The sequence below is a fragment of the Hyperolius riggenbachi genome, chromosome 12 (assembly GCF_040937935.1).
Source record: "Hyperolius riggenbachi isolate aHypRig1 chromosome 12, aHypRig1.pri, whole genome shotgun sequence".
Lineage (NCBI taxonomy): Eukaryota > Metazoa > Chordata > Amphibia > Anura > Hyperoliidae > Hyperolius > Hyperolius riggenbachi.
In genome coordinates, this window is record NC_090657.1 from 164460161 (window position 1) to 164481430 (window position 21270).

At 46.9% G+C, this 21270-nt stretch overlaps 1 protein-coding gene across 7 annotated transcripts in view; it reads right to left on the reverse strand.

Moving 5' to 3' along the window:
- Positions 1-7044: 7044 nt before the first annotated feature.
- The window catches only part of CDH4 (cadherin 4), a 1011299-nt gene continuing 997073 nt past the window's right edge, over positions 7045-21270 (reverse strand). For all 7 annotated transcript variants that reach the window (XM_068263314.1, XM_068263308.1, XM_068263309.1 and 4 more), the window contains 3 exons: positions 18899-19038; positions 13726-13890; positions 7045-7811 (listed from right to left, as the gene is read on the reverse strand). In XM_068263314.1, coding sequence (XP_068119415.1) covers positions 7605-7811; positions 13726-13890; positions 18899-19038 — 512 coding nt within the window. In that variant the 3' untranslated portion in view covers positions 7045-7604. The remainder of the gene's footprint in view (positions 7812-13725; positions 13891-18898; positions 19039-21270) is intronic.

The following is a 21270-nucleotide window of genomic DNA, read 5'->3' on the forward strand; positions in this document are numbered from 1 at the left end:
GAGGTCTTTTTGGTTCCATTTATCCCCCTATACATTCCTAGTAGTTTGGGTCACCCTAAGCTGCTTGGTTACTCTGTCTTTCTTAGGTGTATAACTGGCACGTGAAGCCTGCAAGCTAAAACTCCAAATATAATATAATTTTTGGAGGATGAAGGCTTTATAATGTCTGGTTCTATGCGCTTGCTGTTCTAGACACATCACACATCATCATCATCGTTAGGAAAAAATAAGGCCTTTGGTTTGAGAACATACTTGTACAAACAGCGAGACATGAATAACGCAGGACTGTACTCTGGTATTACCGCCATGGAAGGGGCTATGACCTCTCTAAATGGTCACGGTAATTGCTGCAGTGTTACATAATGGCCTGTGTATCAGTCACCCCTATTGCACAGACTGCAGAGCCAGTGCACACAGCAGAGCCAGGATTTCGGCAAATTACGGCTAATAAGCTCTGCAATTGTGATGTTTCAGAGAGACGCCTAGCTTTGCTTATAAACAAAATGCAATTTCAAATCACTGCTTTCATTGTGGCGCGCTACATCTGAGCACTCTAACAACATGCAGAGTAATGGGAGAACGGGCCAGCATTGTTCTGGAGAGGAACAGGTGTTACCCTGACACATGCTGGGTGCATTTTGCATTCTGTTCCTTTGATAAGTGTTCTGCTGGCTTCTGGGACCATTTTGTAATGCGTAATTCTGTAACGGCAAAAAAAGGAGACAGGTACAGGAATTGATTCTGAAAGCTACAGAATATATTTTCTGAAATAACATCAAAAGGGGCTTCTGCCCAAAGCAAATCTGTCCTTTTTTAGGTGGGATGGTCTGGGATTCCTTCCTCTACCGGGTGTTCCTCATCATGCAGGGAGAGCCCTCTACCTCTGGACAACTTTGAAAGACAAAATTTGGGTTATTTAGCTTATCATGGTCACAAAAGAAATTCTCCATGTTGGAAAATAGGGCCAGATTTACAGATATGTCCAGTACAAAGTTCTTAAAAGGGTCTTCAAAACTCCTGAACTTGAGTTAAGATATTTTTAGAAGGAATTATACAAGTTTTTCAGCAAATCTGGACTATGTTAAGCACTTTGGGCCTGATTCACAAAGCGGTGCTAACCCAGTTAGCGCGCCTTAAAGACTTTAGGTGTGATAACCATTGCACCACGCTGGTGAAAAGCCAGTTTAGGCGTGATAAGTTTAGATAAGTTAGAATCGCGCGCAAAGTCACACACGCAAAGCAGCGCCATTAAACTCTATGCGAAGTGCACCAGACTTTGCTAGTGCAAAACTTTTGATCAGCTGTGCACTGCGGTGCAAACCCAGCTGGTGCTATAGTTATCACGCCTAAACCCTATCACGCCTAAACTTATCACACCTAAACTTATCACGCCTAAACTGAGTTTAGGCATAATAAAGGGCTTTTCACCAGCGTGTTAACTGTTAGCACCGCTTTGTGAATCAAGCCCTTTGTGTCCACATCGACTGAAATTAATGTTGTAGCAGATATTCTCTATTTTAATGTTTTGTTCTGCTTGAGTTGCTCACTATGGAGTTAGCTCACGATTAAATTCTTCATGGACAGCTGACACCTCTAACAGTATTGTTGATGGACTTCTGACCCCTTGATGACTATGATAATTCATTACAGTGCCATCTCTGTCAGAATACAACAAGAACAACTGAGTATCGCTCCTGACAGCGTGAGTTCTATGCATTGGGGTGTATTCACTAAACATTAGCAGGAGCTACGCAGTTTGTCTGATGCACATCACTTGCGGTATACGTACAGTGTGCATGGTGTAGATTATTATTCATTATTTTGGAATTATATAGCTCCAGCATCTTCTGTGTAGATATGCATGGTACTAGTAATGCATGTTGTTGTTGTTCAGTCTCTATTCAGTCAAGTACGACTCTTTGAGATCCCATGGACCACAGCACGCCAGGCCCCTCTATCCTACTGCCTCTCCAAGCTTGTCCAAGCTCATGCTTGTTACCTCTTAAAGCTTGTCCAAGCTCATGCTTGTTGCTTCTCGAAGCTTGTCCAAGTTCATGCTTGTTGCCTCTTGAAGCTTTTCCAAGCTCATGCTTGTTGCGTCTCAAAGCTTGTCCAAGCTCATGCTTTTTGCCTCTTGAAGCTTGTCTAAGCTCATGCTTGTTGCTTCTCAAAGCTTGTCCAAGCTCATGCTTGTTGCTTCTCAAAGCTTGTCTAAGCTCATGCTTGTAGCTTCTCAAAGCTTGTCCAAGCTCACGCTTGTTGCCTCTCAAGGTTTGTTTAAGTGCATGCTTGTTGCTTCCATGAGACTATCTATTGCACGTTATACCGGGAATGTATACATTGTATATAGAATGTGAGCTCTGATGTATCCGGAATACTTTTCTGGTTAGCAAATGGTACTTTTTCTTACAGATGACTACATTGCAATCTATACTATAAATCACTGGTGAGGTAAACCTGATTATTTAAAGTCTCTCTCTCCTACTCTACTCTCTAGTAAGCCTCATTTTTCAGTACATTGTAACGATGAGCTGTGTGGTCCCACCGCAAGCCATCAAACTCATCCTTCCCTTCTCTAGTGAGTAATGGAAACAGAGGACACCTGTGGAGCTAGATTCTAAGTGGCCACAAGGACAGACTTTATTTCAGAGATGTTGATAAAGTATCTTTGTTTTGCCCTACAGCTTCTTGTGATGCTCCACAACGGCACAAACTTTGGCACGTAATAAATACAATAAAAACGAACTAGGATTGAGTGATTACATACTGCATATACGTAATATACAAGAATCCTTAGCACATTGAATACCAGTTAAATCGGCGGAGGTTCCAACAGGCAAATTATAGGCCCATCATGCAGACCCCAACTGGCTAATCTCACTGGGACTTGTACTTTCCTAATAACCAACCGGTACAGCATGGTCTATGCCTGAGCATTCTCCTATTCCTCTACCTCCGTCATTGAGCCCACTCTGTTGTCTCTCCAACACCTCCTCCTTTCTTCAACCTCTTTATCTCATGTAATGTACCAAAAAGGCACTTTTCAAAAAAAATATTTTTATACTTTTTTTAAATCTTTTTTTTTTTCTAGTTTTATTTTCATTTGTAAAAACAGTGCTTTTAAAAAAGTTTTTGTTTTGTTCAAGTTAAGACGAGATAGTAGAGTGATCACTCGAGTTATCGGAATACCCCCTGCGCACACATACATCTATATATGGATTAATGCTTGCAGGAAGCAGCAGGAATGGAATGCAGACATGCTGGATTCGATAGTCAAGACAAAACTGTTACATAAGGCTTTGTTCTGACGAGGGATGAACTGATCCCTCTGTTAGTCCCGGTGGCCCCAACCGCTGGACTTTGCAATATACATCTGGTATTCTGGACACTGTATCTGTAGTTTTTTTCTATTTAGGGACTCAGTTCATACCTCCACGCTACACACACCTCCCATTAGGCCAGAACAAATATATAATTTGATGACCTTTTTACGGGTTTCTCAAATAAAAGGTGGCCACTTACTCTCATGACACAGCAGAGCTATCCTATAATCGTGAAGGTCCAATAAAAACCAAGCAGTATCTTGGGGTCTGAGCGGTTATATCAGCAGCAGTTGAGTTGCTTGTTCGTGATACTGCCATAGATGATCATGAAGAGTCTACCTATGGCACCACCTTCAACCCAACACAGTGTAGAGGAAAGGCACCATCACTGTTGCCTGGACTCTTGGCGTGATGCTTCTTGTTGTATTATTCTGATAAAAGTCACTTGTTGTTTACAAACTGACTTGACCCAATTATTACCCTTACAGTTCAGCATACTATAATGCTAGTGACATAATACAATATATACTGGGAACTAAACCACCATGAATGGTCTTAGGAGGCACCAACATTTAAAGTGGCCTAGATGAATGTATGCTTGAGGCTCATACCTCACAAGCAGTTGCTGTGGAAAATGTTTAGTCCTCTTGGGGAATCTCTAAGAGTGAGTGGAGATCTATATAGTTTTTGGAAGCAATGGCCCACTTCCTATAGCCAGTGCCTATGGCTGCAAGGTCTCTGGTTGGTACGAAACCTTCCAGAGGACAAGTATGGTCACTACTGAGAGACTGACTGCTCACTAAACACAACACAAGGCAGAGAAGGGTGAAGCTAACCTCTGGCTATAGCGAGCTCTGAAAGCAGGAATTCTTCTTAAAGGACTTACGAGGCCTGTTTGCTCAAAAAAAATAATAAAAAAAGTTAGATACCTGTGTCAGTTTGTGAGGCACGGAGGATGCGGACGGCACCCTCCGTGCCGTTCCGCCGGGTCCCCGCCACTCAGTATCCCCCCGAACGTCCCCCGATCGCACGGCCCGGTGGGGCTCTCCAGCATTCACAAAGATGGACGCCGGAGCTGGGCGTGGCTGCGCAGTACGCATAGCCGCGAGTGCGGCTGCGCAGCTCTAAGGCCGACCCCCCGATCCACGTAACAGGCTGTTTCCTGTAGCGTGGATCGGGGGGTTGGCCTTAGAGCTGCACAGCAGTACTCGCAGCTATGCGGACTGCGCAGCCGCGCCCAGCTCCGTCCTCCGTGCCTCACAAACTGACACAGGTATCTAACTTTTTAATTTTTTTTTTGAGCAAACAGGCCTCGTAAGTCCTTTAAAGAGACACTGAAGCGAAAAAAAGTATGATATAATGCATTTATATGTGTAGTACAGCTAAGAAATAAAACATTGGGAGCAGATACATGAGTCTAATATTGTTTCCAGTACAGAAAGAGTTAAGAAACTCCAGTTGTTATCTATGCAAAAGAGCCATTGAGCTCCACCACTTTCAAAGTCACAGAGAGCTCTGTCTTCTGAAGATTGTTATCTCAACTGTCAGTCACTGTATTTTCTTTTTCTCTCCAGAGGACAGTTCAAAAGTTCATTGGCCTGCTTTGTAAAATCACTTAGAATGCTGAGTAGTGTGTAAACTGGAAATATTCGTGAATGATGCAATGTTATTAAAAAAAACACTATATAACTGAAAATAAAAATATTAGAATATTTTCTTTACTACTAATGTTCTAGTAATTATCCATACTACGCAACCAATTCATTATATCATCATTTTTTTCACTTTAGTGTCTCTTTAAAAAAAGGTACTATATCCAACTTAGGGCCAATTTCCACTACACGCAGATTGGATGCAGAATGGATGCAGAAAAACTGACTCGAATGAATGCCTATGGGAAAATCTGCATCAGAAAAATCGCGTTTAGTGGAAAAAGGCCCATAGACATTAATTGGAGTCAGTTTTTCTGCATCCAATCTGCGTGTAGTGGAAACAGGCCCTACTGTTGCTGCACTTCTACATTTGAAATATATATGTACCACTTATAAATGTCCAAACTCTTTTAGCAATCATCAATGAGATGCAGGATTATGTAAATTTTGTGTGCAAATTTGTGCAGTTTGAAAGTTGACCAATCAAGTCCCACCTGGGTTTAAACAGATTGGTCGATTTTCAAGCTGCATACATTTACATACACATTTACATAATCCTGCATGAAGTCGGAAATAGTTGCATCTCATTGATCTTCCCTAAACTCTTTAACATAACTGTTAAAAATCAAATCCGGCTAGTTTAGTGAGGCAGAGAAGTGTGACATGGTTATGATATAGCCATATTGAGTGGGTACTTCACCAGCGTTTGAGTAGAATGCCTTACAGAATAAGCTTGTTCATTTGGCTCCATTGTTAATAAACTTTGGAAACTCCTCCTGTTTTAACCCAAGTCATGTAATGCTTGTATACAGGAATGGTGGTGGAAAATGTATGAACGCACTATGGATGTGCTGCGACTGTATCATGTTTTGTAGTGAACTTACAGTTTCCTAATCCCAGCAGAATACAACACGCTGTGTTCAGGAAAATGCACTGTGATTGCGGTCCAGCGCCCATCAAACCGCTCATATATGAGAGCGCCTAAGTTCCTGAAACTTGTAAGTCATCTGTTTCAATTTCAGATCTCACCAATTTAAATACGAGCAGCATAGTTTGTTGCACCGACTAGTGATGAACAAAAATTTTGCATAATTTCACATCGAAATTTGCAATTATGATGCAAAATCGTTATGCAAAATTTTGGGTAAAATCGTAATTAATTTCACGTGTAATTGTAATCAGGAACCTTAGTTTCGCATTTTGGCATAATTTTTGTGTATTTTCGTGCCGAGCAGTGAATTGCAAAACCCCCATACATGCTGTTGTCACCAAAATTGCTGCATATTTTAAGGAGAAGAGTGGGAACAAGTCAAAATTTTTCTCAAAAAGACCCTATAGTTTTTGAGTAAATCAATTTTGACTTGTTTATAAACCATTTTTCCTCTGCATTTTTTTCAAATTGATTTACCTTAACACTTGCAGCGATTTTGGTGACAATAGCATGTGTGAAAGCTTTGCTATTCACCGGCACAAAATTACACAAAAATTACACTAAATTATGAGCGGATTACCCAAAATCAATTGAATTTACACAACCTACCGTAATTACGTATAGGAGTAAACACGAAAATTTCTCATAATTAGCCGATTGGGATCATCACCCATTGGGATTGGGATCATCACCGACATTTGCAACCGGTGTCAATCGCTCCCTCTGAACTGATGGTCTGCCTAATATAGTTCATTGCACAAACAACTGTCAACAGGTTTCATAGATGGGGCCAGCAAACATAAACACAAACCAAACATGTATAGAAAGAGATTCAAATTTTCAAGTAAAACTTTTCAGAGTTTGTCAGAATTGCACACAGCTGAGAATAACTTTTTGGTTGACCTTCATTTTTTGGTGGTATGAAGCAGACTATGATGGGCCTGATCAAATCCTCTATTTCCAAAGCAATACAGATTCCCATTGTAGTATTCGCTCTCTCTCTTTTTTTTTTTTTTCTACATGGTCGCTTGTTTTAGGTGTACTGGCCTTCAAATGGTTGAACAGAAAACTAGTACTTCCTTTGGCAAAAAAAAATAAAAAATTAAAAAATCCAACACAAAAAAAATCCAAAACAAACTAAAGAAAACAATTTTTTGTTCTATTTTTAAAAAAGATTTCTCAAGAGAAATGTCCACTTCTCAACACTGTTAAACAACATATTCTCAATCATCATTGTGCGATCCGCTCCACGCAACCACCAATCTTACTGGCAACTGCGATACGTACATCGCTTACAAGATCCAGGCGGTGGCCAAAAGCTACAATGGACTCAAATGTAGGCCAAAAAACTTGCGTGTGTCAGGCTTTCTGCAACGTAGGAAACGATACTGCGTGTATAGCATGCCGAAACAAAAAAAAAAAATACTACATCCCTCTTGCCTGTTGCAGAGTGAGAGAGAGAAAAACAAAAAATGGAGATTAAAAGGGATCGTTGATTTGACGTTTCTTCCCAACTGAACTGGAATGAGCCCCAGAAAGAAAGTTTGTCTAATTTAGCGCTAAAAAGAATGCAGTCAGGAAGGGGGATGGGATTCAGGATATTTAATTAAAAAATAAACAAAAAGAAAAAATGATGGAAAGGAAAGCTGCCACTGTACAACTGAGGAGGTTATGTTCCAATACGATACAGAGGTCCCGTCAATCCTCGTCTCCTCCGCCATACAAATCGGCCAGTTTTTTAAAGCGGGGGCCCCAGTCATTCAAGTACTCAAAGTCCTGATCCTCGGAGCTGGAGGAGTTGAGGGAGCTGACTGAGCCTGCGGTGGATCCGCTTCCCTCGTAGTCGAACACCAGGAGCGAGTCGTAAGGAGGTGCGGTGGGGTCATTGTCTGCCGCTCGCAGCCCCTGTAGGAAGGCAACAGGAGTTAATCAGGACTTGCACACAATAAAATACACCATACAGAACATGGGAGGGGAGAGACATACAGGCATACATACCTACATACTGTACAAACATACAGAGATTTCTAAAGGGCACCTTATAGGCAAAACACGCCAACAGCTATAGTAATTCTTATCCTTTCCAAATGCCATTGTGATTGTGAAAACCATAGAGGCGCTTGATTCAGGAGATCTTCATAAAGAGAACTGGAGCAAATGTGGAGCCACTGCCCAGAACTGGGGATAATCAAGGAGATACAAGATTATGTTAACTTTTATGCAAATATATGCAGCTTGAAAATGGACCAATCAAATCCCACCCAGGTATAAATTCGTTTTTCTATTTTCAAGCTGCATATATTTGCATAAAAATGTACATAAATCTGCATGAACTCGGAAATATTTGCATCTCATTGGTCATCCCTACCCAGAACCAAAGTTCTTGTTTCATTTATAGCCATGTTGTATTTTATGTGTAAATATTGCTGATCCAAACATCTGCTATGTAAAATGATTGTAAATCTGGGACGGCGGCTGCAGATGGCAGGTCTGGGTGTGCGACTGCAGAAAGCGGGTCTGGGAGCGCGTGGCTGCAGACGGCGGGTCTGGGAGCGCGTGGCTGCAGACGGCGGGTCTGGGAGCGCGTGGCTGCAGACGGCGGGTCTGGGAGCGCGTGGCTGCAGACGGCGGGTCTGGGAGCGCGTGGCTGCAGACAACGGGTCTGGGAGCGCGTGGCTGCAGACGGCGGGTCTGGGAGCGCGTGGCTGCAGAGGGCGGGTCTGGGAGCGTGTAGCTGCAGACGGCGGGTCTGGGAGCATGTGGCTGCAGACGGCGGGCATGGGAGCGCAGCTGCAGATGGCAGGTCTAGGTGCGCAGCTGCAGACAGTGGGTCTGGAAGCGCGGCTGCAGATGGCAGGTCTAGGTGCGCAGCTGCAGACAGCGGGTCTGGGAGCGCGGCTGCAGATGGCAGGTCTAGGTGCGCAGCTGCAGACAGCGGGTCTGGGAGCGCGGCTGCAGATGGCAGGTCTAGGTGCGCAGCTGCAGACAGTGGGTCTGGGAGCGCGGCTGCAGACAGCGGATATGGGAACGTGTGGCTGCAGACGGCAGGTCTGGGAGCGCGGCTGCAGACAGCTGATATGGGAGCGCGGCTGCAGATGGCAGGTCTAGGTGCGCAGCTGCAGACAGCGGCTCTGGGAGCGTGTGGCTGCAGACAGCGGATCTGGGAGCGTGTGGCTGCAGACGGCGGATCTGGGAGCGTGTGGCTGCAGACGGCGGATCTGGGAGCGTATGGCTGCAGACGGCGGATCTGGGAGCGTGTGGCTGCAGACGGCGGATCTGGGGGAGTGCGGCTGCAGACGGCAGGTCTGGGAGTGCGGCTGCAGACGGCAGGTCTGGGAGTGCGGCTGCAGACGGCAGATCTGGGAGTGCGGCTGCAGACGGCAGATCTGGGAGTGCGGCTGCAGACGGCAGGTCTGGGAGTGCGGCTGCAGACGGCGGATCTGGGAGCGTGTGGCTGCAGACGGCGGATCTGGGAGCGTGTGGCTGCAGACGGCGGATCTGGGAGCGTGTGGCTGCAGACGGCGGGTCTGGGTGCACAGCTGCAGACGGCGGGGCTGGGAGGGCGGCTGCAGACGGCGGGGCTGAGAGGGCGGCTGCAGACGGCGGGTCTGGGAGTGCGGCTGCAGATGGCAGGTCTAGGTGCGCAGCTGCAGACAGCGGGTCTGGGAGCGCGGCTGCAGATGGCAGGTCTAGGTGCGCAGCTGCAGACAGCGGGTCTGGGAGCGCGGCTGCAGACAGCGGATATGGGAACGTGTGGCTGCAGACGGCGGGTCTGGGAGCGCGGCTACAGACAGTGGATCTGGGAGCGTGTGGCTGCAGACAGCGGATATGGGAGCGCGGCTGCAGATGGCAGGTCTAGGTGCGCAGCTGCAGACAGCGGCTCTGGGAGCGTGTGGCTGCAGACGGCGGATCTGGGAGCGTGTGGCTGCAGACGGCGGATCTGGGAGCGTGTGGCTGCAGACGGCGGGTCTGGGTGCACAGCTGCAGACGGCGGGGCTGGGAGGGCGGCTGCAGACGGCGGGGCTAGGAGGGCGGCTGCAGATGGCAGGGCTAGGAGGGCGGCTGCAGACGGCGGGGCTGGGAGTGCGGCTGCAGATGGCAGGTCTAGGTGCGCAGCTGCAGACAGCGGGTCTGGGAGCGCGGCTGCAGACGGCAGGTCTAGGTGCGCAGCTGCAGACAGCGGGTCTGGGAGCGCGGCTGCAGACAGCGGATATGGGAACGTGTGGCTGCAGACGGCGGGTCTGGGAGCGCGGCTACAGACAGCGGATCTGGGAGCGTGTGGCTGCAGACAGCGGATATGGGAGCGCGGCTGCAGATGGCAGGTCTAGGTGCGCAGCTGCAGACAGCGGCTCTTGGAGCGTGTGGCTGCAGACGGCGGATCTGGGAGCGTGTGGCTGCAGACGGCGGATCTGGGAGCGTGTGGCTGCAGACGGCGGATCTGGGAGCGTGTGGCTGCAGACGGCGGATCTGGGAGCGTGTGGCTGCAGACGGCGGATCTGGGAGCGTGTGGCTGCAGACGGCAGGTCTGGGAGTGCGGCTGCAGACGGCAGGTCTGGGAGTGCGGCTGCAGACGGCGGATCTGGGAGCGCGGCTGCAGAGGGTAGATCTGGGAGCGTGTGGCTGCAGACGGCGGGTCTGGGTGCACAGCTGCAGACGGCGGGGCTGGGAGGGCGGCTGCAGACTGCGGGGCTGGGAGGGCGGCTGCAGACGGCGGGGCTGGGAGGGCGGCTGCAGACGGCGGGGCTGGGAGGGCGGCTGCAGACGGCGGGGCTGGGAGGGCGGCTGCAGACGGCGGGGCTGGGAGGGCGGCTGCAGACGGCGGGGCTGGGTGCGCGGCTGCAGACGGCGGGGCTGGGTGCGCGGCTGCAGACGGCGGGGCTGGGAGCGTGTGGCTGCAGATGGCGGGTCTGAATGCGCGGCTGCAGACGGTGGGGCTGAGAGGCCGGCTGCAGATGGCGGGTCTGGGTGCGCGGCTGCAGACGGCGGATCTGGGGGTGCGCGGCTGCAGATGGCGGGTCTGGGTGCGTGGCTGCAGACGCCGGCGGGTCTGGGAGCGCGGCTGCAGACGGCAGGTCTGGGAGCGTGGCTGCAGACGGCGGGTCTGGGTGCGCGGCTGCAGATGGCGAGTCTGGTTGCTCGGCTGGAGATGGTGGGTCTGGGTGCGTGGCTGCAGACGGCAGGTCTGGGCGCCGTTTAGTCATGACCCCCTGAACAAGCATGGAGATCAGATGTTTGAAGTGTGACTGCATTTGCTGCATGCTTGTTCCAGGTGTGTGATTCAGACACTACTGATGCCAGAAAAATCCCATGACAGCCAGCCAACTAGTATTATTTAAAAGGAAATAAATACGGCAGCCTCCATAGCCCTCTCACCACAGTTGTCCTTTAAAACAATTTTCTTTGTTGGTGAGTGCATTGCATGCCATTGAGATTGTCATGCTCTGAGGGAATCTTGCACCGTTAACTAACGTATAAAATAAAATGTATTTATAACATACAGATTAGCGGAGTGCTACTTTAAAACGTCTCTGCCCCTTGTGTATGATTACTAATCACAGACATTACAAGCCGGGCATCGTAGCAGACAGGGCTACAAGCCCCCCATTCACACCTGTAGCACTCTAGTGACATAAGGAAGGTGCGTAGGCCCAGGAAAATAAGATACTGACAGATAAAGAGCCGGAACAATATGTGGTGCGTCTAATTAAAAACATGGCTGCATTTAATATTCCTGCCGCCTGCCAGCTGTCTCTTAGGAAATCAAGTCTTCATTTTATTACAAAGGAGAAATCCTCGTCTTTAATAAAAGTGTACGAGAACACAAAGAAATACAATATATAATATACCGTGCCGCTGATGACGATATTATTTATACGCAGAATTCTCCCAATGTCGGAATACGGGTTTATTTCTGTCTAAATATAAAAAAAAGGTTCCGCTCAGCTTCACTAATGATGTCAAATTAGTATCCATGTCCTGCGATGCCAGCTTGATGCGCCTCCTAATACAGAGCAGATGGCAGCAGCGATAGGATTAAAGGCGGAATGGGCAGCCGGATAGCCAGGGAAAAGGTTCCACAAAGCATCCAATATGGCTGATCGAGAGCTAATTACCAGCCTAAATATGAATTCCAATGAAGGGCCAAAGACCCAGAGCCAGAGAGCGCCGTGGCAAGTGGCACCCATGCTGGACGGCTTACTGATGTTCCGGCCATTTTTGCTGTAATGGGGGATGTCTTTCCTAAAATGTAAAGGCCGGCTCTGCCACTATCGGCAGCGTACTATTTGTAGCAGTGCTGGGAAAAAATCATGTATATGCTATACTATTCCCATATGGCGGAAAAGGCTTTCTTATACCTAGTGAGCTTAGATATCAAAAAGCACATTGGACATATGGCAGCCAATCCATACTTGCTGCTTTTATAGTACAGGTCCTCTTCACGTCTTCCTCTTCAGTTTATAAGTGCAGTGCAGCCAGCCAATCACCACGGGGCTTCCATCAACTCACATGACATGGTCTTATCAGTCAATAAGTTTGTAATCCTACACAGTACAGGTGCCAAGTTCTCATCAGTTACAATGGATGGATCACGTCTCATTATTCAGTGAGGAATCCTTCAGGATTACCGAAATACAAACATTCTCCTTTCCTGCCATGGAATAACCAATACGTCACCCCTAAAATACTGCTTCCTGTTTGATCCTAAATATACAGGAAGTGGTATAAAGAAGCGCAGCACAGGAGCTTGATGAGCACTACAGACAGAACTGAAAGTGCCTGTTGCTGTACATTGACCAGGCCCTGTCTGGTGGACAGTTGGGATCTATTTAGGCGGTGGGCGTAAAAGCATTGGACTGTCCCTCCCCTCCCCCCATCAACCTCCATTACAGAGCCTGCCTTGTACAATGCAGAGTGTCAAACATTATATGTATTATATAACTGCTCCCGGCAGCAATACAGTACCCTCTTCACTTCCTGTTTAGTTTGCAAGTGCAGTGCACCCAGCCAAGCACCGTGCAGCCACAATATCCATACTTTGGCTGGTGCCACTGTGGCAGTCCCCGCCTCTAGTCAGAGCTCGGCTATAAAAAGCCGTCGTCTAAACTGCACGGTCTGCACCGCCACAGACACATTTTAATGCAGCCTATGGCAGTGCCCAATTAACTGCTTTGCCACAAGCAACACTTCTTATGCTACAGTGTCACACATAGAGATGTAGACTCTTGTTGGAAAACACTGAAAATATATAGTAATTTACTAAGCTAGCAAAACAGGCATGTCAATGATGTTCCTATATTACCAATAAAAGGCAGATATCAAAGTCTGGTAGTGATAGATAGATAGATAGATAGATAGATAGATAGATAGGCCCCTCTGGCCCAAAGGCCCCGATGCGGTCGCAACCTCTGCAACCCCTATTGCTACACCCCTGGATAGATAGATAGATAGGTAGGTAGATAGATAGATTATAGTGGCAGGCAGGTAGTGATTGTTGTATAACTGAGCTACTCAGCTCTCTATCAAGCAGCCAGTTCTGTTCTATGGAGGGGGGGGGGGGGACCACAATGGTCTCAGCCAAGGATTTTCTGGCTTGACAGACTGCAGCAGATGCCACTGACACTAAGGAGCACCTTCACACCCTATAGATTGGGTGATGAATATCTAATATGTGTACATAGGAGCCACAGTTTTTAAGTGTGACTGTCTGAAATATAAATATGTGGTTTTCTGCCAAGTTCTGATAATAATGGTTAATCTGTGAGAGATTCCAATAACTTCGATGGACACCTTAAAACAGTGGTAATTGTATAAGTCTTACCTCACTGATGAAGTCTCCAATATCTCCTGGATGTGGGATGACGGGTCTGATTGGATATTGAGGTTCAGCCCCTACTGGCCTCTCGTCCACCCGTCTGACGCCGGCCACTTTGTTCAGGACGTGGTCCAGGGTCTCTGGTTGTTGTAGTTGGCTTAAGTCATAGTCCTGTTTGGGAAAGTAAAGTGTCAGCACATGCAAGAACTGCTCTACTGAACATCGCCCAACCCTACAGAGATGTGGCCGATTCTCCAGCAGGTGCTTTTTTTATTAAAGGACATCTACAGTGAAAAATAGTATTATTAGTATTATTATACAATGTATAACCACTTAAGGACTGCAGCCTTAAAACCCCTTAAAGCGGAATATAACCCTGCATTTCAACTTTGCTCTAAAACATTATTTACAGTATATTATATGCAACCAGCATTTTTTTTTTTTTTACTAGACCAGCATTGGAAGGGTTACACACAGAGCTTTAAAGTTCCTGGAGAGAAATGCAGACGCATCCAAAGCTTACATAGATACATTTTGTTTACTTAAATGTATCTAAGTGTGGAAGGTGACACTCTTTCTGACTGTGCAGGAGCTGGAGGACAGCCAAAGAGTGTGTAACATTTCTCACTTGTTACATTCTATTTAGTTAAATGTATCTATCTGAACTTCGGATGCGTCTGCATATCTCTCCATGGAACTTTAAACCTCTGTGTGTAACCCTTCCAATGCTGGTCTAGTAAAAAAAAATGCTGGTTGCATATAATATGCTGTAAATAATGTTTTAGAGCAAAGTTGAAATGCAGGCTTATATTCCGCTTTAAGGACCAGACACTTTTTTTCCATTCAGACCACTGCAGCTTTAACGGTTTATTGCTCGGTCATACAACCTACCATCTAAATTAATTTTCCCCTCCTTTTCTTGTCACTAATACAGCTTTCTTTTGGTGCTATTTGATTGCTGCTGCGATTTTTTGTTTTTATTATATTATCAAAAAAAGACATGAATTTTGTCAAAAAAAATTTTTTTTTCAATTTCCAAATAAAGTATTTTCCAAATAAAGTAAAATTTATACATACATTTTTGTCTAAATTTATTGTGCTACATGTCTTTAATCAATAAATAGACACTTATTGGATTTTTTTTTTGTTTGGGTAAAATTTATAGCGTTTACAAACTATGGTGCAAAAAGTGAACTTCCCCAGTTTGAAGCATCTCTGACTTTTCTGACCACCTGTCATGTTTCATGAAGTGCTAGAATTCCAGGATAGTATAAATACCCCCCAAATGACCCCATTTTGGAAAGAAGACATCCCAAAGTATTTACTGAGAGACATGGTGAGTTCATAGAAGATTTTATTTTTTGTCACAAGTTAGCGGAAAATGACACTTTGTGACAACATTTTTTTTTTTTAAAGTTTCCATTTCTGCTAACTTGTGGCAAAAAAAAAAAAAAATGAAATCTGCCACGGACTTACCATGCCCCTCTCTGAATACTTTGGGGTGTCTACATTGGTGGGGTGTGTTTACTGTCCTGGCATTTTGGGGGGTGCGGTTGAGGGTTTGGCTGGGTGATCAGAAGCCCGCAGGGGGCAGATTAGGGCCTGATCTGATGGGTAGGAGTACTAGGGGGTGACAGCTGGTGACAGGAGGTGATTGATGGGTGTCTCAGGGGGTGATTAGAGGGGAGAATAGATGCAATCAATGCACTGGCGGGGTGATCAGGGGGGGACAGAGCGATGTGAGGGTGTGGGCGGGTGATTGGGTGTCCACAAGGGGAAGATTAGGGTCTGAGCTGATGGGTAGCAGTGACAGGGGGTGATTGATGGGTGATCAGTGGGTGATTAGAGGGGAGAACAGATGTAAATAATGCACTGAGGAGGTGATCAGGGGGGGTCTGAGGGCGATCTGAGGGTGTGGGTGGGTGTTTGGGTGCCTGCAAGGGGCAGATTAGGGTCTGATCTGATGGATAGCAGTGATTGATGGGGGTGATTGATGGGTGATTGACAGGTGATCAGTGGGTGATTACAGGGGAGAATAGATTTATACAGTACACAGGGTGGGGGGGTCTGGGGAGGATCTGAGGGTGTGTGGGAGGGTGATCAGGAGCCCCCAGGGGGCAGTTTAGTACCCAATCTAAAATATAGCGTTGACAGATAGTGACAGGGGGTGATTGATGGGTGATTAGGGGGGTGATGGGGTGCAAACAGTGGTCTGAGGGGGGTGATCAGGGGTGGGTCTGAGGGGTGCTGTGGGCGATCAGGGGGCGGGGGGGAGGGCAGGATCGGTGTGTGTGTTTTTACTAGAAGGGCTGCCTCCTCCCCTGGTGGTCGATCGATCACTGGGACCACCAGTATAATACACTTTGTTAGCTTAACAAAGTGTATTATACTATTAGTAACGGGGAGATCGGGTGTTTACAACCCGCCGGCGCCGCTAATTGGCCGGCTGGTTAATGTTCGCAGGTGGGCGGAGCCTAATGCCGGCAGATACGTGTGCATCTATGCGCGTGATCCCTGGCTAATTAGTCCCCCAGGTGCCGCCGCCGATCGGCGTTACGCGGTCCTGGGGGAGCCACCTTGCCAACGCCCATAGGTAGTGGTCAGTTGGTTGGCAAGTGGTTAAAAAAATAAATATTACTGTCACAATCATAGAGGACACTTTCTGCAAACCGTTTGCCTCAATTCTCTAAAATCTTTCCATTTTACTATGGGAATAAAAATAATTAACTCAGCTAATTAAGGGAACAACTGTGGTTTTTCATGATGCACCAGTGGCCCTGGATGTGAGCCTGGCTGTCAGGGGCATAAAGAGATGATTTGCATGTTTGGGAGTGATGCATCATGGGAAACCACAATTGCTCCCTTAAACCGGAATTATCACAAAAACCTTCTGTTTTAAGAAGGCAAAATTATATTCAGCACTACGGTAATTTGTTAGTAAGAAGACTTTTCAGTCTCTTTTAGCCCCTTATCAGCTGGATAGTCTACTGTTAAGGCCTTTGATTTGAGCCTTTGACCAGGGTTCAAATCCCAGCTCAAGCCAGTACATAAAAACGGCAGGAGTTTTTGGGCAAGGCTCCCTAATGATTCTGGTCATAGAGAATGCCCCTAGTGGCTGCAGCCCTAAATCACAGTATAAATGTTCTGCGTCTTATCTTGTACTGTCGTAGTGGTTTCGGGTCACCATGAGCTATCTGGGTATTCTGTTAGCAGCAGAAGCGAGACTTCAGCTGATTATACAACTTTATACAATTTTTTTTGTAACATCTAAAAGCTACAGCTATTTGTAAATATGTGTGAACACAGCCACAGGTATGTTTGCACATGGTTCTGTAGCTTTCAAATGTGCCTAGCCAGTATTAATATTTTAGACAGTTTGGCCTTTATTTAAAGAGAGCCCAAATTGGGCTCGTCAAATTAAAGAAATTGTAGGCTACCTGATCCGGGGGGCTGAGCAGAGGAGGTAGCCGCAAAAACCCCTGCTCCCGTGGGCCACACTGGCCCACTTTCACTTTTGTGACCTTTGGGTCACGACACTGGAATGAGAGACTGTCTCTCATGCACAGCTTGCATGGAGGCTGGGGAGCAGCAGGGGGCGTGCAGGAATGTTTTAAGCAGGGAATCCCTCTCCCCTATGTTTACCTCAGAGACAGCAACCAATATTGTTGCTAATTTTAGGGGGGGCTGTAACGCGGCAGTGTGTGTGTGGTGTGTGGTGTGTGTGTGTGTAGGCGGAGAGCGGCAGTGTGTGTGTGTGTGTGTGTGTGGTGTGTGTGTGTGTGTGTGTGTGTGTGTGTGTGTGTGTGTGTGGTGTGTGTGTGGTGTGTGTGTGGAGGCAGAGAGCGGCAGTGTGTGTGTGTGTGTGTGTGTGTGTGGTATGTGTGGTGTGTGTGGTGTGTGGTGTGTGTGTGGTGTGTGTGTGTGTGGTGTGTGTGTGTGGTGTGTGTGTGTGTAGGCAGAGAGCGGCAGTGTGTGTGTGTGGTGGGTGTGTGTGGTGTGTGTGTGGTGTGTGTGGTGTGTGTGTGGAGGCAGAGAGCGGCAGTGTGTGTGTGTGTGTGTGTGTGTGTGTGGTGTGTGTGTGGAGGCAGAGAGCGGCAGTGTGTGTGTGTGTGTGTGTGTCTGTGTGTGGTGGGTGTGTGTGGTGTGTGGTGTGTGTGTGGTGTGTGTGGTGTGTGTGTGTGGTGTGTGTGTGTGTAGGCAGAGAGCGGCAGTGTGTGTGTGTGGTGGGTGTGTGTGGTGTGTGTGTGGTGTGTGGTGTGTGTGTGTGGTGTGTGGTGTGTGTGTGTGGTGTGTGTGTGTAGGCAGAGAGCGGCAGTGTGTGTGTGTGTGTGTGGTGTGTGGTGTGTGTGTGTGTGTGTGTGTGGTGTGTGTGTGGAGGCAGAGAGCGGCAGTGTGTGTGTGTGCGTGTGTGTGTGTGTGTGTGGTATGTGTGGTGTGTGTGGTGTGTGGTGTGTGTGTGTGGTGTGTGTGTGTGTGTGGTGTGTGGTGTGTGTGTGTGTAGGCAGAGAGCGGCAGTGTGTGTGTGTGGTGGGTGTGTGTGGTGTGTGTGTGGTGTGTGGTGTGTGTGTGTGTGTGGTGTGTGGTGTGTGTGTGTGTGTGTGGTGTGTGTGTGTGGTGTGTGTGTGGTGTGTGTGGTGTGTGGTGTGTGTGGTGTGTGTGGTGTGTGTGTGTGGTGTGTGTGTGGTGTGTGTGTGTGGTGTGTGTGGTGTGTGGTGTGTGGTGTGTGTGTGGTGTGTGTGTGTGTGTGTGTGGTGTGTGTGTGTGGTGTGTGGGTGGTGTGTGGGTGGTGTGTGGGTGGTGTGTGTGTGGTGTGTGTGTGTAGGCAGAGAGCGGCAGTGTGTGTGTGTGTGGTGGGTGTGTGTGTGGTGGGTGTGTGTGTGGTGGGTGTGTGTGTGGTGTGTGGTGTGTGTGTGTGTGTGTGTGTGTGTGTGTGGTGTGTGTGTGTGTAGACAGAGAGCGGCAGTGTGGGGACAAAGAGGCATGTCATGAGGCAGAGAACATGCCTCTGTGTTCCATCTGCCCCCCAAACAACCGCCACGGGTTCTCTTTAAGGCTAAAAAAAATAAATAAAAATAAATTCTAAAGTGGTAAAAATTTGTTAAAATCTAGAGAACCTAGACAATTTTTTGTAGATTTTGACCATGGGACCCCCCTCCACTAAAATGTGAACTGTTGTTACCTGGTCCTCTTCTCCGCCCCCCTCTTCATCATACTTCAGTATATTGTCCCTCACGTCATCCTCGGGGTCGATGAGCAGCTGCTTGGTGTGTCTCTCCTTCTCCCTACGCTTCATCCACATGACAAACAGGAGGACCATGGCTGGAAGAAAACCAACATGGACTCAGTTCACCGTCCATCATGAAGGTTCAGGAAAGTTACTTTCATTAGTCATTTTACATTCATGCTTTGTTCTCCACGTGACCAGGCGTAAAGGTTATCGATTTTTCCTGTCGATTCCCAGCAGATTAGACACTCAGATCGAATTTATTAGAAATGTGCAAGCCTGATCAATAATTCAACCAATTTAGCGGAAAATCAATCGAATCGATAAATTGCACCAGATGTGGCCCATAGCGGTACACTGTATTGTAGAACAAGGCTGCACGTTGATAGATTTTTAATAGATTTCATGCTGAAATCCTAGCATGCTGAAGGATTCAATGCCTCTGTGATCAGATTTGATCTGAGAGGGATCTATCTAATGGGGGAATCTGGTGGCCATGTATAAGTGCATGGCCACCTTAAAGTACACCTGAAGTGAGAGAGATATGGAGGCTGCCATATTTATTTCCTGTTAGTAAACAACACATCAGTTGCCTGGCTGTCCTGCTGATCTCTTTGGCTGCAGTAGTGTCTGAATCACACACCTGAAACAAGCATGCAGCTAATCCAGTCACACTTTAGTCAGAGCACCTGATAATTCAGATATTCTGACTTAAAGGACAATTGAAGTGAGAGACCTATGGGGGCTGACATGTTTATTTTTAAACCATGCAGATTACCTGGCTATCCTGCTGAGCCTGTGGCTCTAAAACTTTTAGCCATTGACGTGAACAAGCATGCAGCTTGTTCAGGGTCTATGTTCAGGGTTTATTTCATGCACCCAGCTCCTCTTGTATCCACCACTATAGCCACAATTACCAATAGTTTGCTGGGGATTCACTCCACGAGGAACACATGGCAAACTATGGCCTTTCCAAAGTGAAACACAGTAACAGAATCTCACTTAGTATTCACAGTAAACAATGATGTGATACATGTAAATGATTTGGGGGACGCACTCTACATAAAAGTGTTCTGGAAAAAAACAAAACAAAACACAATACTCTCTTTTTTAACCAAACACAATTCCCTCAAGCGAAAGGCTGGAAAAGTGAGAGCTTTCAAAGTGTCTGAGCGTCACCCCGCAATAAAAGAACATCTCCCAATTACCCTTCAAACTGAATTAACTTCATACCATGCTTGGCTCCTGGATATTAAACAAACATGAAAGTTAAACATATGCAAAAATAACAAAACACACAGGCTCGGTGATTATTCTCTGCTGCAATCCATGCTAATGATTCCTCTTGATTATGGTCACCTTGCTGCCAGTGCTGAGTGATTGGAATAATTTTGGAGAAGCGGCAACATCATGACATTGTCAGCTCCAACAAGGAGAAAACAGAGCACGGGACGAGGGGTCCTAAGAGGGGCCAACACAAGGGAGACCCCTCAAATAACATCCATGCAAACTAGGTGCTGAAGGCCTGAAGCTGCTGGATTATTGTATATCAGGGACCCCAGCTGTAAATATAGAGGCCTGAATCTGCTGCTGGAATATTGTATATTGGAGAGTCAGCTGTAAATCTAGAGGCCTGAAGCAGCTGCTGGATAATAATCCATAATAATGTATATCGGGAACTCAGCTGTAAATCTAGAGGCCTGAAGCTGCTGCTGGATTATTGTATATTGGGGACTCAGCTGTAAATCTAGAGGCCTGAAGCAGCTGCTGGATTATTGTATATCAGGGACACCAGCTGTAAATCTAGAGGCTTGAAGCTGCTGCTGGATTATTCTATATCAGGGACGCAGCTGTAAATTTAGAGGCCTGAAGCAGCTGCTGGATAATAATCCATAATAATGTATATCGGGAACTCAGCTGTAAATCTAGAGGCCTGAAGATGCTGCTGGATTATTGTATATCGGGGACTCAGCTGTAAATCTAGAGGCCTGAAGCAGCTACTGGATTATTGTATATTGGGGACCCCAGCTGTAAATCTAGAGGCCTGAAGCTGTTGCTGGATTATTGTATATTGGGGACTCAGATGTAAATCTAGAGGCCTGAATCTGCTGCTGGATTATTGTATATTGGAGAGTCAGCTGTAAATCTAGAGGCCTGAAGCAGCTGCTGGATTATTGTATATCAGGGACACCAGCTGTAAATCTAGAGGCTTGAAGCAGCTGCTGGATTATTGTATATCAGGGAAGCAGCTGTAAATCCAGAGGCTTGAAGCAGCTGCTGGATTATTGTATCTCGGGGCCCCCACCTGTAAATCTAGAGGCCTGAAG